The 16,346-nt window shown below is 38.2% G+C and overlaps 1 protein-coding gene across 1 annotated transcript in view; it reads right to left on the bottom strand.

Annotated features, from left to right (window-relative positions):
• KLHL2 (kelch like family member 2) overlaps nucleotides 1-16,346 on the bottom strand; it is a 53,986-nt gene that overhangs the window by 15,362 nt on the left and 22,278 nt on the right. Inside the window, exon 5 of the mRNA XM_054293217.1 lies at nucleotides 4,420-4,582. Coding sequence (XP_054149192.1) covers nucleotides 4,420-4,582 — 163 coding nt within the window. The remainder of the gene's footprint in view (nucleotides 1-4,419; nucleotides 4,583-16,346) is intronic.

Genomic DNA, 16,346 nt, shown 5'->3' on the forward strand with positions numbered 1-16,346 from the left:
CCATGTGGAAGTTTCCATGAGAGAACAAAATAATTTTTTTTCCCAAATCAGAATTTTCCACACAGTATGCAACTTTGACAAATTTGTACTGGAATCTTGCCCCATTTCTTGCCTCTTCACCCAGACATTGAAGCCAGCTGGCTCTAGAGTCTGGCAGCCTGAAAACAAGCACGCTTAGGACCTGCAGAGGCTTGGCTTCTAAATTCCCACTTCTTAAGAAAGTAGAGTCCTACTTCTTTATTATCAAGACTAATCTCTGACTTAAAAAATAAAATCAATTTTAGGACGTTTCTAAAATATCTGTTCCAATTGCATATGAAAAACAGATTTTCACATTTTTGCAACTGAGTCAGTTTCTATCTGAATAGCTAAAGATCTGTCCTTGTCTGCCCTGTGCCAGTAGGGTGGGACAAACGAAAAGAAGTCTTTAACAACAGGAAAAGGGCTAGTCACAAAAATGTCTGGAAGCACAATAAACAATGCCAGCCTGGAAAGCATAGAAAGAAAATAGGAGCTGTAAATGTACCACTTTTTGGTATTTGTTTTTCTGGGTCTGGAGCTATACATGCACATTCAGCAAAAAGCACTTGACACCTCTCCTATCCAAAAGGCACACAAGTCTGGCTATACAGATAGTGACATTTACTTTATATTTTTCAATTACATAGGAAGGAAAGCCTATGTAATTGAAAAAAACATCTGAAACCTGCAGAGGACATTTTATACTTTAAACATTTATGCATTAATTCACAATGTCACATTGAGATTTTTTGGCTTGGGACAAAAGGCCTTTGCTATTGGCCTATTTTAAGGCACTGGTCAAACAGGAACCCCAGCTTTGCTGCAGAGGTATAGACATAAGTTCTGCCAATTGGAGAACCAGCAGAAGCTAAAACTGCAGAATCACACTTTTTTTTCCAAAGAGACTGATTTATTTGCAAATTTTATACTTAAATAACTGTTTTTTAGAACATCATGAAATTCACAACAGCCAAGGCAACAGCAGCATAGCAACAGACATTGCTACTCAGAATAGAATCATAGGAATGATTCTGACAACTCCATCGTTTGCATGCCAGGCATACGGATGTACACAAGAACAGTCCACAGAAGACGTGCACGCTTCCAAGGCTTGCCAGGGGATCCAGTTTCAGACTAAGAGCACCAGAATCAAGAATGCTGTTATCCCAAATACAATGCAGCAATCCCTGCATAACAAAACATGCTAGGATTCCCTAACAAAAAAATCTTTAACATCTCAGCACGGTGCTAAAAGCCAAAAAGTTCACTGTGCCATGACTCCAAGGACATCACTGCCACAGGTCTCCCAATGCCTGTACTGCCCTATGCAGTGGGTGAAATACATTACTATTCTTTGGTTCAAACTAACAAATGTGTCAGGACATAAGCACTAAGCTGTGGTTTCTCTAGTCCAACACGGCGCACCCCTTCTCATTAGAAGGTTTTACCGATTTATCTTCAGGTTGAAACATAACATTACAACACCTATATAATGCACCTTCTTCTCAGGAAAAATTGTTAATTGGTGAACATCCTTTAACACCACATAAGACATATCCCAGACCCAAAGTAAGGGCAGGCTAGCAGTGCTGATGCCACATACTCTTCCTAGGAATCCTCACGAAAAAAGGAGGAGAGGCCTCAGCTGTACACAGTCTGTGACTGTGCAAGTGTAACCAGACCCAGAGCAGGACTGCTTGCTGGGACATCATGAGGACATGTGCCATCTCCAAGTTAAATTGCAACAGAAGCTCATTCCAAGTAACTGTATCAATTGTCCACTATTTTCAGATCACAGGCGCATATAAATGACTATCCTAGAGATCTTGCTCTCTGCTGCAAAGGACCAACCCACCACAGGAATACGAAGTTCCAAATTTAATGGAAGTTGTATTTTCATTCCCACTGGAAGTTCTAAAGTTTCACTTTTCTAATAACTTCTGATTCATTGGCATCCATTTGGTTTTATATTATCATTGTCTATTAGCAGAACTATCTCACTGTCTTATTTTCTAAATCTAAAATAGCAGGTGTAACAAAATAAAGACTGGGAGAAGTTACAAAACAAAATACTTTCACTAGCACAAAAATATTTTCACTACTTTTTTCAATCTAATAATCCTTTTCTGTACTCATTCTAATTTCTGGAGTCTTAATCCCAAAATGTGTGCTCTGGGAGTTAAGCTGCCTGTGATACAAAGCTTAACTCTGAAATGGAACAGCCATGTATTTTTGGCTCAGACTTTTGAGAATTTTTTTTCATATGTAAGAAAGCTGTGACAAAGTACAAAGAGCCATTTGAGATAAGAACAGAGGGAAAAAGAAGCTATGATGGTTGAGATAAAGGCAGTAAGTAGCCTGAAAATTCAAGAGCAAAAACATTGACCTGAAAAGGTATAGAACTGTATGAAATGAAATCAGGGAGCCAGCAGACAGAAATTCAGCAAGACTGATGATGAGCCAATTCCAAGGAGAAATGAAGGCCAACGCTTCCTCCCTGGATTATTTTATCAGGAGTACTGAGCATTCTGGTGCTCAGTCTAGTATCTTGCATGTCCCAACTTCCCTCCTCTTTTCACTTGTCTGTGTTCTGCTTGCAGACACTCTCTGTGCACAGCAAAGGATGCCTGAACAGTGACCCAGGGAAGGAGAGTTAACAGGTGGACACAATTCCTGTGCTCTCAAAACACGTTTAACCAATACTGCACTCAAGGTCTTGCCAGGGTCTTAGAACCTTTATTTCTAGAAAGTAATCTATACAAATATTAGCTTCCACTACTAAACAGAACAAAGATTGTTCAGAACTAACTTAAGCAGTTTAGAGGTTTAGTTTAGAAGTAACTAAGGGCCAGTCAGAACAGAAGCTAGAAAAAATAATTTAAAACTCAAACTTAAGTAACAGCTGTATCAAAATGTGTTCCCTAGAATATTGAATATCTGAATGTTAACTCTAGTTAATAAATGTATGTCTTGCTTCCTACTTCAAAAACATGTAATAGCTTTTTGGATTTAATAGTGTATTACTCAAAGACAAAAGGATTTAATTAAAACTTTTTGCATAGATGTCTAAATAGAAATACCACAAAGTCATTCAGTCGTGTGCACACCACAACTTCACGAGTAAGGCAGGCATTACAAAAGCTCGTACTTTCAAAAACAACCTGAAAAGCTTTTGAATTTTTTTAATTGATATATCAATCATTCTTGATAGAAATACTATAATCTCCTGTGAGTTAAAAATTCTATACCACAAATCAGCATTTCTAGGAATGAAGACAACTGAAAGCATTCATCAAAGTCCTTGCCTTTCTGAGCTCTAAATTTATTCAAGGCAATAAAAAGCCTATTATTGCAACCTGAGTTGAAGCACTTAGTGCTCTATTTCAGGGAAATATTCAATTTTAACTCTGTACTAATTTTTAATTATGCTAATTGGTCACTGTGCATTTAAGGAAAGTTATGAAAAGCAATGCAGTCATACGTATTTTTTTCTACAGCCTTATCAGGACATTTAATTTTTAATTCTCTTTTTTCTATTGCTCTTGATCTAAGCCTGACAGTGCTAGGAAGAAGAAGGCAGAGCAAAGAATGGACCTGACTATGCATTCTGACTATACCCAGCATATTTATCTCAAGGGCTGTGCATTGCTTTAAAATCCACCCCATAGACACAGCAAATACACAGTAGGAGTTGAGCTGGCAGCTTGTCATACAGGTCAGCAGTACTCCAAGAATATGATGACAATAAGGAAAGCTTTTGGGGGGAATTTGACAGAAATGGAAGGTGGTTTGGTTACAGAGGAAAGATAAGGTTAGTACCAAGCATGAAAATAGGAGAGCTGGAGAGACACATGAAATACAAGATTCAAGTGGATGAGACTATAGGTACCCTTTAGAATAAGAAATTTCAGGTCTTTGTCTAGATGAGTAGGATTTTCAGAAGATAAGTTGATTACATAATACCCAACATTACATTTCTTGCTTCTTCTCTAGTGCAGTGCAGGGGCTACCCCTCTTCCCAATGCCTTTTTCTTATTTCTTCCCCCATGTGCTTCCTAAATAATTTGACTTATGGTAGTTGTCAGAATTTTAATTCTTCTTTCCCGATTTCCTCCCCTCAGTGATGGTGCAGGATTTTAAACAGGAAGCTAGATTCTTTCTGGATTAGAAATGGCTTGGACCCTGCAGAGTCAGAATAGTCTGAGAAGATGCTGCCCCATTCAACTTAAATACAACTGTGGGCCAGCCAGCACACTTTCTTTCTCTTGAAGGCATTCACATCAAATGCAGTTTTCATCAGGAGATACATGTCTGCAATACCCTGGATAAAACTCAGGTTCCTCTGGATCCCACCCACACTGACACACATCAGTGTGTGCTCCAGCAATGAGAACTTGCCTGCATATGTGTTGGCCTTGCTCAGGAGATCTGTGCATGCATGCATGTCAGCAAAAGCACGAATCCCCAGGCAGTTGATAGGATGAAGCTGAGATTCCAAAAATTCACAGCAAGTCCTCTTCACATCCTGCAGTTGCAAGAGACCAGCTGCTGGGAGCAGTACCTGAAAGGAGAAGCAAGAGCTGGTTAATGCCCCAATTCAATTCTGATGTTATACAAGAGTATTGTGAATATTAGGAAAACAAAATAAACCATTAAAAAACCACAACCAAAATAAAGAGGAAGATTTGAGCATTCTGCAACTGAGGAAGTTAAAACCCAGCAGGAGCATGATTTTACCTCCCTACAGATACCATTTAGAATAACAAGCAACATCTCTACCATTGTGTTCACTGGGGAACTCGTTCCACAAACTGTAACTCATGCTTTGTTTAAACTCTTCCCAATATTCAGTCACAAGTTCCCTTCTTGCATTTCCCAGCATTTCATAATTACATCTCATTTCCAAGCCTTCAGTGTTGAATATTTTTAAAAGAAAGTTTTCTAGACCATGACAGAATATGTAAATCTTATTTGCATGTGAGCAGCGGACACTATCATTTTTTTTTGTCACCATCAAATATAAGCATCTTTATGCAAGAGATTCCAGTAAGGACAGAATTCAGACTTCCCCAGAAGTCTGTGACCATCTTGGAATAATAATTCAAGATTGTCTGGCAATCAATATAGACAGGAAAAATAAAGGATCATACATTTAACAAGAGTTTGGTTTGAATATCAACTGTTAATGAAGGAGAAATTAAGAAAAGATACAAATGTGATTGCACTCAGATACACAGACTATTACTAAGCAAAATACTTAATAATTAAGTTTAAATCTTAGATAATTCTTGAAAATATTTAGTAAGTCTAACAAAGTAAGTGAAAAAGATGTAATAAGCATAAAAATCAGTGTTACACAATTCCAAACAACTCTAGTAAGCTTAAAGGTTATTAATTAAAAGGTTGAAAGAGTACAGTGAAATAGTTTTATTTTAGCATATGTTAATATAAATGCTAAGATAATATCACTAATATAATTTATATTATCAGAACACAGTATGATTAGTTATAACAGTGAGTAGATAAATTCATTTGATAGTCAATTCTATGATAAGATATAATCATTAACTTACACAGAAACAATCAATGCCAGAAATCTACTATAAGTATTTATTTACACAGTTTGCCCCAATGAAGCAAACATTTCATACCTGATCACAAATTCAGTAACTAATTCAAGGACAGTCTTAGATAATTTTAGGCACATTATCAGTATAGTTGAGCAAATAATTCTGAGAACAATCCTTGACTGCATAAATGGATCCAGTAGAAAAATTTGTAAAACCATCATCAAATCAGAATACAAAATGGAAATGTGAAGTTTGAGAATGGCATGGAGAAAATAATTTAATATTTGTATTCACAGTTACCCTGGCATACTTATATGAACAGTAAAGGAATGTTACAAGAACCAGATTATTCTTCATTATGGGAAATTTACTTCAGTTCTGAGATCACTGTAAATGAGCTTGCAAACAGAGATTTCAATACATTTTAATTATCACAAAACAAAACATTCAAGGCTAAATGTATTTTACATTCTGCTGCTAAAAAGGAAAAGAGAAGAAAAGTGCATCAAATTTATCTCGTTGAATTACACATAGGGCTTTGGTTACTAGGCAACAAGAGCTGTGATAACATCTAGCTATTTTCATTTGTACCTATAGAAGTGTTGGTCTGAAAGCCATAACAACCTGCATTCAAAAATACAGTTCCATCACAGTCAGATTTACTCTGCTGAAGCCAGGGACAGAGCTAAAGAGGGAAGAAATACCAAAGCAGCCCAAACTCCTCACAAATCCATCAGAAAAAAAAAGAAAATAAAAAATACTACATTAAAACTGCAGTACAGATTAAGTTTAATTGCTGCTGACTCTAAACTGGTCAGTTATGGCTCAGATCTGTTCCAAAAATAGCCAGCAGAGGGTATCATAACTTTCCTTTAAAGATCAAAAATACTGTAATGCGCATACTGCTTTGTACTGCAAGAAATGCAGGGGTGGGAAAAAAAAATCTCTGGTTTCTTGAAAATATGTTCTATGAAAATATATTCTCAATGTGGCTATTTTTTTAATAATCAAAGAAAACTGAACAGATTATTACTACTAATGGCAAATTAGAAATTAGGTATTCTCTTTCTTTGTGTCAAAATTGTGGTGATGAATCTCAGAATGACTGCTAGATTTCCTAGAGCGAATGATTTAACCCTTACAAGCCTGTGAAGACTCTTCCCTGGTTATTTCCTTTTGGTTCTCCTTCCTGCAGTGACATGTCTGTTCCCAAAGCTCTGAGCACCCATCATGCCAAATACATCCTTCCAACCCCACTGAGAAAAAAAGGACTGTGACCAGGTGCAAGTATTTGTTTTAAAATCCACCTGCAATGTCACCTGCAGGGTCAAGAGGGATCTACTTAAGCCTGGAACATGGGTCCATGTTTTCACTGCAGTAAATTCAAGCCCTTCACAACTCAATTAAATCATCAGCCTGTAAATGAGGCTGCTGCCCTTTCTTGTGGTCCTTCAGATACCTGCAAGGGGTATGTCAGGGGCTGAGGGTACTAATGATGCCTGCAGCTTTTCTCTGTCCAGTTTTTTCCTGACAGCATTACGACTCTGTTCATCTTTGTGCAGCTGGACACATTCACCTCACGTGACTGAAACCTGTGTTGAGCTTGGAGGTGAGGAGCAGCTGGAACAGACAGGCTGTTCCAGCTCTCCAGGTGCTCACAGGCACACCAGCTCACCAGGAACACATTTACAACAGTCCCAAAGAGATACAGGCTGCCTGAGTGATGAGCAAACCTCCACAAGGAAAGAAGGCTCAGAGGAGATGGGCACGGGTGATGAACTCGAGGAAGAAATACAAGAATGAGCATCTAGTGGCATAAAGTCAAATTTATCTCCACATAAAGGGGACTGGAGGGTGACTTCTCCTTTAGATATATGGCTGTACCAGTAAGTCATGAGGTTATGCAAACAGCCTTTTCTAAAATAATTACAGGTAAGGTCTCCTCCAGCACAGCCAGGCCAGCAGGGGGAGAAGTACGTATGTGACACGGCTCAGTCCCATGAAAAGTGTAAAACCTAAAAAGCAACAGAAGGAGCTTCCAAGAGAGCCATAGGCTTGAGAAGGCTTTAGCCCACATATTCCATACTGGTGAACTGGAGATGCCCTCCATCCTGACAGTGGGCATATGTAGATCAGAAATGGGAATTGCTTTTGCATAGTGATCCAAATGTATATTTCAAGTGCTGTGTCATGCTTGTGTTGTGATTTCAGCATATTGCAGTATGTCTCTACTAAATCAAAACATAACGCTATGTAGTACCAAGTATCTTCAAAACAGCAAATTTCATAGCAATCATTAAATGTCCCTCAAGGACTACCCAAAGAAGCTGGTCAGAGCAGCTGCCCTGGAGAGCCTCCATACCAGACAAGGCTGCTCATCCCACCTGAGGGCTGCTAGATGACCTGACAGGCACGGCCCCTTGACTGGTACCACTCCTTCAACACACAAGGTTTCAGTGGTTGAGAATGGGGGAACAAGTCCAGTGGAAGGCGCCACCAGGATGATCAGAGGGCTGGAGCATGTGGTATTGCAAGGAAAAGCTAAGAAAACTGAATTTGTGCAGCCATAAAAGAAAAAAAGGGAGACCTTATTACAGTCCACAGCTACTTATTGTGAGGGTATAGAAGACTGAGCCAGAGTGTTCTTGAAGATGCATAGCCACAGAAGGAAACAAGGAAAAGTATGAACATATGAAAATCTGACTGGAAAAAAAAGGAATTAGGTGGCTTTTTCTGTTTTGTGCTGTGTTTTGCTTGGTATTTCTAAAGTGAGGCTGATTAAGCCCCAGAACAGGTTGTCCCAACCAGCTGCACAATCTCCATTCCTAAGAGATATTAAAAATTCAGGGAACAGGCCTCTCAACATGCTTTTACAAAGCTCAATAAAAAGTAAAATTTAAATTGATTAAAGCTTTCTGCCGTTTAATTTAAGTCAATTTGATCCAGTAATTTTATATCCATCCAAGCTGTCCTGTCTGCATTCCTTTTTGTACCATGGGGTTCTCCTAGACAGACCATGTTGTGACACCTGACATGAAGATGCTTAAGACAGTATTTTCTTTACTGCTTTCAAATTTCTTGTAATCATCTTAACATTTCTGCCAGGAATATTAGCTCAAATTCAAAACCAGTTTAAGATAAGTACAATGTCAATAGGAAAATAGTGACAGATCACATTGCAGGTTTTGAAAACAAGATCCCACAATATAAACAAACACAAAATTACTCAGAACACTGAAGCACTTTTCAGGCAAATAAGCCAATAAAAATTAGAGCAGTGTATGCCAAGAGAATTGAATAATGTGGTGTCTAAAATAGAAAAATTCCATACTTTATTGCATGGAGAGGAAAGAAAACAGATCTGAGACATTAGGAAAGATACTAATCGAGGAAAGCAGATGCATGAGAATCCAAACACACTACAATACAACATAGAAGCTCACAGAAGAGCAAGTTACCTCCTTGCTAATCACAGATATTGCATATTTTCAGTTACAATATTAAAATGAAATAAATTTCAGAGAACAGCAGTTATGTTAATGCCTGTAATAAAGAAATCTTGAGGAAATAGATTAAGGTTTAACATTTATTTTAAAGTTTTAAATAACCATTTCAGCATACTAAGCTCCTTCATTTGCTGTTTACATTATCATAGCACGGGGAAGAAGGAAATTAACATAGTGGTTAAATATAACCCAAATGATCTTATTTTTTTATTCTCATCTACATGCATCTGTGCTGTAATTAAAACTGTGGTTTGTAACTGAAGTGTAATCTAAATTCTAGTGAAATCATTCAGCACAGCATTGAAATTATGCTATTTGGGAGTATGCATACAAAAACACTAAAATAGACACAAATATTTTAAGGCATCTGTGGGATAAAATGTGGAAGTTTCAATTTTGGAAAATTCAGCCCTGCTTGAATTTCTGTCTGAACAACATGTGCATGTTAAGCACGGTGTTCCAGTGTTAAAATACAAAAACAAGAGGTTGCACTGGAATGAAAGACGTGCATGAGCTGCAAGTTTAGAACATGATGTCATGAAGCCTATGAAGTATACCTTCTGGATATCTTAACATCCTCAAGGCTATTGCACAATGAAGACATGGATGTATTAATTTTTCCTTTAGCTTAATGAGCCCTATGCAAATAAAAATCAGGTGCAGGTGGCAGTTTCATAGCATCACAGGAGGGAATCAGATCACAAAACAGCCTCATTCCCTCGCATTCCCCTTGTACTAGATACAAATTAGTAGAGCACCACTTCAGTAGAAAATGATTGAATAATCATGAAAGTACAGTATTTTAAATTATTGACATGATCTAAAAAATACTAAGCAGCTCCCAGCTTGGAAATCATTGTGACAGATTCAAATGAAGGATAAGGAAGAACTAAGTGTTTTACATATCTGCTTTTTAACTTGCATCATAATCTGTACTTAAGAGTCCACTTCAGTTAATGACATGCAATTGATAGGAAGTAATTTGCTCAAAAAGCAGCTTTTGAAGAGACAGCACCTTAAAAGATTAGTCTAAATGAACTACTAGTTATTAATAAAAACATTAGCACAGAGGTGGGTTTTCTGTTGTTTTCTTGGGGTTTTTTTGAAAGGGGTAGTTGTGGAAGTTTTGGGAGGGATTTGGGATCCAGTTAGTGGTTGCTGAAGTGCAGAAACAAGATTCATGAAGCAAAACAAATTACAGAAGAGTCACTTATTTAAGTAATACACTATAATGAGGGATATCTATCTAGTCTACAAGGGAGAACCATGCAGTCTTGCTTGGCTTCAGGGTTCTCCTACATCTTCTCTACCAGAACAGTGCCTTAACCACCACATGAATGCACATAAGCTTTCACACAAGAGAGACAGATTGATTTCCTAGTCTGATGGTTATTTTTGTTAATAGGCAGAAGCTCCACCTTTCATATCCTTTTCTTCTCTTAACACATACTAGTAATAGAAATGAAACATTCTCTCACTTGGAGTAAAACATAATGAACATAAAAAAATTTTAAAGTTTTACATTTTTCTTTCAGTGAAAAAAATTGCAGACATTTTGATTTTATAGGAACAAAGTTCTTGATTTGAAGTTTGGCCACTGAATTTAAGTATGTGTATAGTAAGTAATCTAAAATGAAAGCTCAGAATCCTTCATCATACTTTAATTAATTCAGTGTTTAGAAGATTACACAGCTGCATAAAAACACCATCGTATTTTCTTAGGGACAGCATAATTTAAACAAGACTAAGTTGAGTCTGAACAAAGCTACTTCTGATATTGTGTCATTCAGGAACTGGACAATTTGTTCTTTAATTACAGCACCAGAAGTGCTATGCAGTCAAATCATATACATAGCTACCCTGCAGAAGGATTAGAAGAAGCTGAAAAGATTAAGTAGGCAGGATAACATAACTCACACTGCATGGTTTGCTTTCTTCCTGTAAAGGCTGACCCACATAAAGAATCGCTGCATCAGCTGGTGCTCGGAGCTTTCAGGGAGCTTCTGCCACGGCACCGAGCTGCAGCAGCTCAGCCTCCAGCACCACACCAGCCTCAGCCCACACCCCACTGACACACACAATCACTTGGGCTATGCCAAAGATCACTACGATAGAAACGACTTCAAGGATTGCCTGAAACTGAAGATGCAAAGGGTTGACAAAAAACTAAAAATGCTCATTTGCTGTTTCCTGAAGTACACAAAAAACCTTTGATGAGGTGGGGAGAGGGGAAGGAAGGAATTGTTGGTTTGCTGGGGGTTTTTGTATGTTGCAGAATGACTTGGGACAAACAAGATTTGCTCTCCTAGTATAACTCAGCATTTTCTGGCAATTTAAAAGAGAGGGCTTGAAAGGCCATTTGCAAAATCCTAATCTTGGGCAGGAAGCAAACAGCAGCATAACTGGGATAGTAGATTGTGAATATTTGCTTACTCTATTATTTCATTCTCTGGTACAGAAGATATATACTACCAAGTCTTAAAGTAATACAAGACCAAGAACTAAGGACAACAGAAATAGCATGAAGTAGAAATTATTTCTGTGCATGGTGCTTATCTTCAATACAAAAATTATGTCAAGATTAACATCTAATATGCAGTAAATGGTCCTTCAGTGGACTCAAAACACATTTGATTACTTCAAGCTTTTACCATAATTATGTTTTTGTAGTTTATTAAGATAATCTTTTACTTATCACTCAGTTTCCTACAACAGACCATAATTACATTCTAGAAATGTCACAGAGGATTTCCTTGGAAAAAAAGCATTGGGCTTAGTGACAAATTTCATAAATGCTTTAATCTAGATGTTGTGCTTTAAAAATTCAGGTATGTAGAGGCAAAATTCCCAAAGTAAATAGCATCTACAGCTTCCCATTTGATTTTTCTTTGCAGATGCACATTTAGTACGTACATTTCACGATTTAAAGCACAACCAATATCAAGAAAACAGAAACATTTTCAAGGAAGCCTTTATGCATCTTCCATCTTACATGTTGCAGCATGTCCTGAACCTACCTGCAGGTAAGAGAGGTCAACTGTGCAGTCTCTTTAAGTGACTTCATTTACTCATAATAAGCACCTTGAATTTTACAGGGAGGTGGACAAGCACACATGCATTCATTTGAGCAAATGACCTCTGCACTTTAAGTTGGCGTGGGCTACTTTTCAGGTTTTGCCACAGGTAGCTTTATGGTCATACAAAGAAATAGAGACATGGATGCCTACAGCAAAAGTTGTAGCTGAGACAAAGGTAGCTGCTTTCATCCAACTTGACTAGAAGCACCTCTAGCACTGCCTAGCAGTGGGATGATTTTCAAGACTCAGAAAAGTCATAAACTGAGAAGGCAGTTTATACACCTCCATTATTAATGTTTAGCTAAAGGGCAACCACATCCCAGCAAGGAAAGATGGAGGCATCAGGTTTTGGGATCACAAAACTTGTGATGTCAATACTAATTACTTCTGATTTACCCAATGGTTATCATATCTGATACTCTTTTTTTTTTCTCCTTTTTTTTTCCTTTTTTTAAAAATTATAGAACGGCCTGGATTGAGAGGGACCTTTAAGATCACCCAGTTCCAACACCCCTGCTACAGGCAGGGACACCTTCTATTTGACCCAGTTGCACAGAGCCCCATCCAACCCAGCCTTAAACACTTCCAGGGATGGGGCAGCCACAAATTCCCTGGACAAAGAGTCTACTCAAGTCTGTAAACTCTTTTAGGCCACACCATACTTAGAGCTTTTTGCTGTAATCCTGCTCAATGGAATCCCAATCCCAGGTGGACCATAAAACAAGGAGTTAAAAATATCTTCCAGGCTAGTCTAGAACTTCACAGTTTTCCAGAAGAATATTTATATAATAGGTAAAATCCAGACCTTCTAAAAAGAAAAAACAATACTTCTCCCTAATCAACTGCACAAGAAAAAAGAGAAATCTCAGTTTCCTTCTACAGAAGGAAATGGCAACATTTTTGCCTTTGTCTAGCTCTGCAACAACCGGCTAAGGATCTCCTCCACTCTGGGTCACACTGGAAGCAATTTTTGCATCTGGTTTGAGACAGAATCTGTTATGTCCTCCATCCTTCCCCAGTATGTGGTTAAACCCAGTATTTACTGAAATGAAGCTTCACAGCACTGCTCTGCTTCCACCAGCACCATCCCTTCCCCTGTCTTCCCCTCTTCTGAGGAAAAGGGGAAAAGGAAACCTAGGATGGAGAAGATTAGAAAAGGTCAACTCAACCCAGATCTGGACCTCATATAGTCTCACCTAACTAGGGAGGTAAACCTTAAGAGGTAAAAATACCTGCTTTGAAACACTATCTAATCTTGGCTTTGATAATGCTTTGAAACACTGTCTATCTAATGGTAACACAGGTATCATTTCCAGGGTTCACAGGTAATTATTTTCAAACCAACCAGCACAGATAGAAAGCAGCACTGCTCACCTTGGTACCGTAAGCAGCTGCACTCATGCATTTTGCAGCAATGCTCTATTCATTTAGGCACTCACTCACCTTAAACATACCAACAACTCCATGGATGTACATATATGTTTTTGTGCACTTCTCTTTAGGTACTCTAAAGAAAAGCTTGTTATCTTTCAGCATAAATTAGTAACTCACCCTTTTACCCTTTACAAGTGTATGTAGAGTCTTTGAAACAAATAGTTACCGGAAGAAAAATAAGAGTCCTATTTTAGTCAACTCACAGTCAACCTAGAAAAGGCCCGAAATCCCTTCCTCTCTCAAATGACAGCTTTTCCATGCCTTTAATGGCTTTAAGCCTTTCCCCAAAGCATGCTATTCCTGTCATATTTTAGACCATCCAACAGTGTTCCAGGTGATAATGCAGATTTCTACAGTGACATACAGATGTGCCATTTTTTATGCTCAGATTTAAAGACACTATTTTACAATAGCAGTTTTTCTAAGGTGACTTCAGTATGTTATTCTATACTAGGAAAAGCTGTTAATGTAAAACATAGCAATATGTAGGAGTAATTCAATTTTTTTCTCTCCATGCATTACTTTACACTTTCCAACATTAATTTTGGTCTGTGATCATGATAGCCTGACATCTAGCTTAGCTAGAAAGCAGTGAGATTTTCTATTTTTTTCTGATCTTGAAAAAATACTTAAACGAGTTCATTACCTACATATTTTGCTACCTGCTTTCCAAGACTAAAGGAAATAGGTCCTTTGGAAGCTTGTGACACATTACAATCACTTTGATACAGCAAAACCCGACTATTTATTCCTATTTGTTCCTTTCCTCCCTAGGGATTTTTGATCTATTTATTGCTCATCATGTGACAATTTAGGAGGGACTATAACTAACTTGACTTTCAAAAGCCTTTGATATGGTTATTTCTGGACCACTCTAAGAATTACAGAAGGTTTTTAGTAGCTATGCACAACTCATGAATAGAATTCTGAAATGTATGAGAAGTTTGAACTTTCCTTATCTTACCTGCCACTAACAAAAACCAAATCCTTGATAATCTCTGTGAGGCTCAGGATCACTAATGACATTGTGATTTACTAAAACATGAGCTGAAATTCCAAGGAATAGCCAGTTACAGACCATAACATTTTCATACAGTCTCAGCCACCTCGCTTCAAAAGTTTCTTTTCTGTGGGTATGCAAGGATTATTTTTACAAATATGTCTATAAAATCCTATTTGCTCTAGTGATTGGATGTTTTTATTCATTTGGTTTTGCACTTCATCTTTTGACCCATCTCTAAGCCTATCCTTGATGTGTAAGAGGACACACCTTGCACAGTCTGTTGCTGTAACTGGGACTTTCTACCTTAATTAGTTTTTGGCACCTTTCTCGTGCATGGCTCTGACAGCCCACACGCTCTCCTAAATCACTCATTTAAGAAACAATGTGCAGGAAATGAATAGATGTTATATTTAGAGCTGAAGTGCTGAGTAAAAGTGTTTTATTCTTTTTATCATTTAAATTAAACATGCCTGTTTAAATCCCTCGGTGACTTCCCATTCACCTCCCACAGTAATCAGAATCACATGCTTTTGAAGTGCAGGATTACAGATCAGTATCTCTTCTGTAACACACTCCTGCCTCAACCCCACTTCTCTCTCACCCCATTACCTCCTCCAAGAGTTTCTGATTCATTCCTTGGCTCCTGCTTAGACCATGCTGACATAGCCAAGCTACAAGCCTCTTCACCGCCTTTGCCCACAAGTCTCTTCCAAATAAGCAGAAACAAGTGGTTTCATAAACCTCAACCCACATTCTCCCTCCCACAAAAAAAAAAAAAAAACCCAAACCAAAAAACAAAACCAAAACACAAAAAAACAGAACACCCAAACATCTTCTGAAGGTACAGAGATTTTGAGACAGGGGAAATCTGTGATTCAGTCCACAAGACAACAATCTCTCTCTGGAAAAAGCATGACTCTCTGCCTCCTACACACACTGGCACTTGATAGTCCAAGACAGTCTTTTACATTCTTGGGACAATTTCAATTCACTCCTCATACCTTTTGATCCACATTTTAGATTAATTTTCTCTCGGGTGCTCATTCTCAGTTCTGTTTCTCCCTTATGTACTTCTCTTTGGCAACCAAAGCCAGTGTACAACAGCTCAAATGTCCATTCAGGTTAATCTTTTCATTCTTACAAGGCTCATACCCTTCTGCCTACTCAATTTGCTTTATGAAAAAAGTTCTTGGATCCCCATTCAGACGGCCAAAAAAAAAAAAATTAAAAAGCATCATTTGGAGGACAGAGAGAAATAGCAGTAAGATATCTGCAGAAGGGAAAGAAAAAAAAGGCAGGAACATAAAAATGTGAATACCTCAGGAGAGAGTATTTGCCATATCTGTGCAACATCTGCTTCTCCTGGTTCTGGTGGTCCTGCCACCATTTTTCCCTCTGCCTTGACCACAGCTATGGCTGTACAGACACAGCAATTGCTTTCTCTGCAGACCCCTTTTGCTACCTACCTCATTAACTTCACTAACTTCTATAGCCCAGGGGAGGACACGGGAAAGAATTTATCCGTAAATGAAGTATGAATTGTATTTATTCAGTTTGTCTTGACAATACAGAAGATATTGAAGAGACAAGTGCAAGAGACTCTTTAGGAAGACAGCCCAGCTGAAGAGACAGCAGGTGAGTGTTTCTGCCTGCACACATCTGTGGGGCTGGCAGCGTGCACTGTACACATGGCATTGTGCACGCACCTACTGCAAAGGCACGCTCAGCCTCACCG

The sequence above is a fragment of the Melozone crissalis genome, unplaced genomic scaffold (genome assembly GCF_028551555.1).
Source record: "Melozone crissalis strain CALT ecotype California unplaced genomic scaffold, PUWL_Pcris_2 ptg000006l_1, whole genome shotgun sequence".
NCBI lineage: Eukaryota > Metazoa > Chordata > Aves > Passeriformes > Passerellidae > Melozone > Melozone crissalis.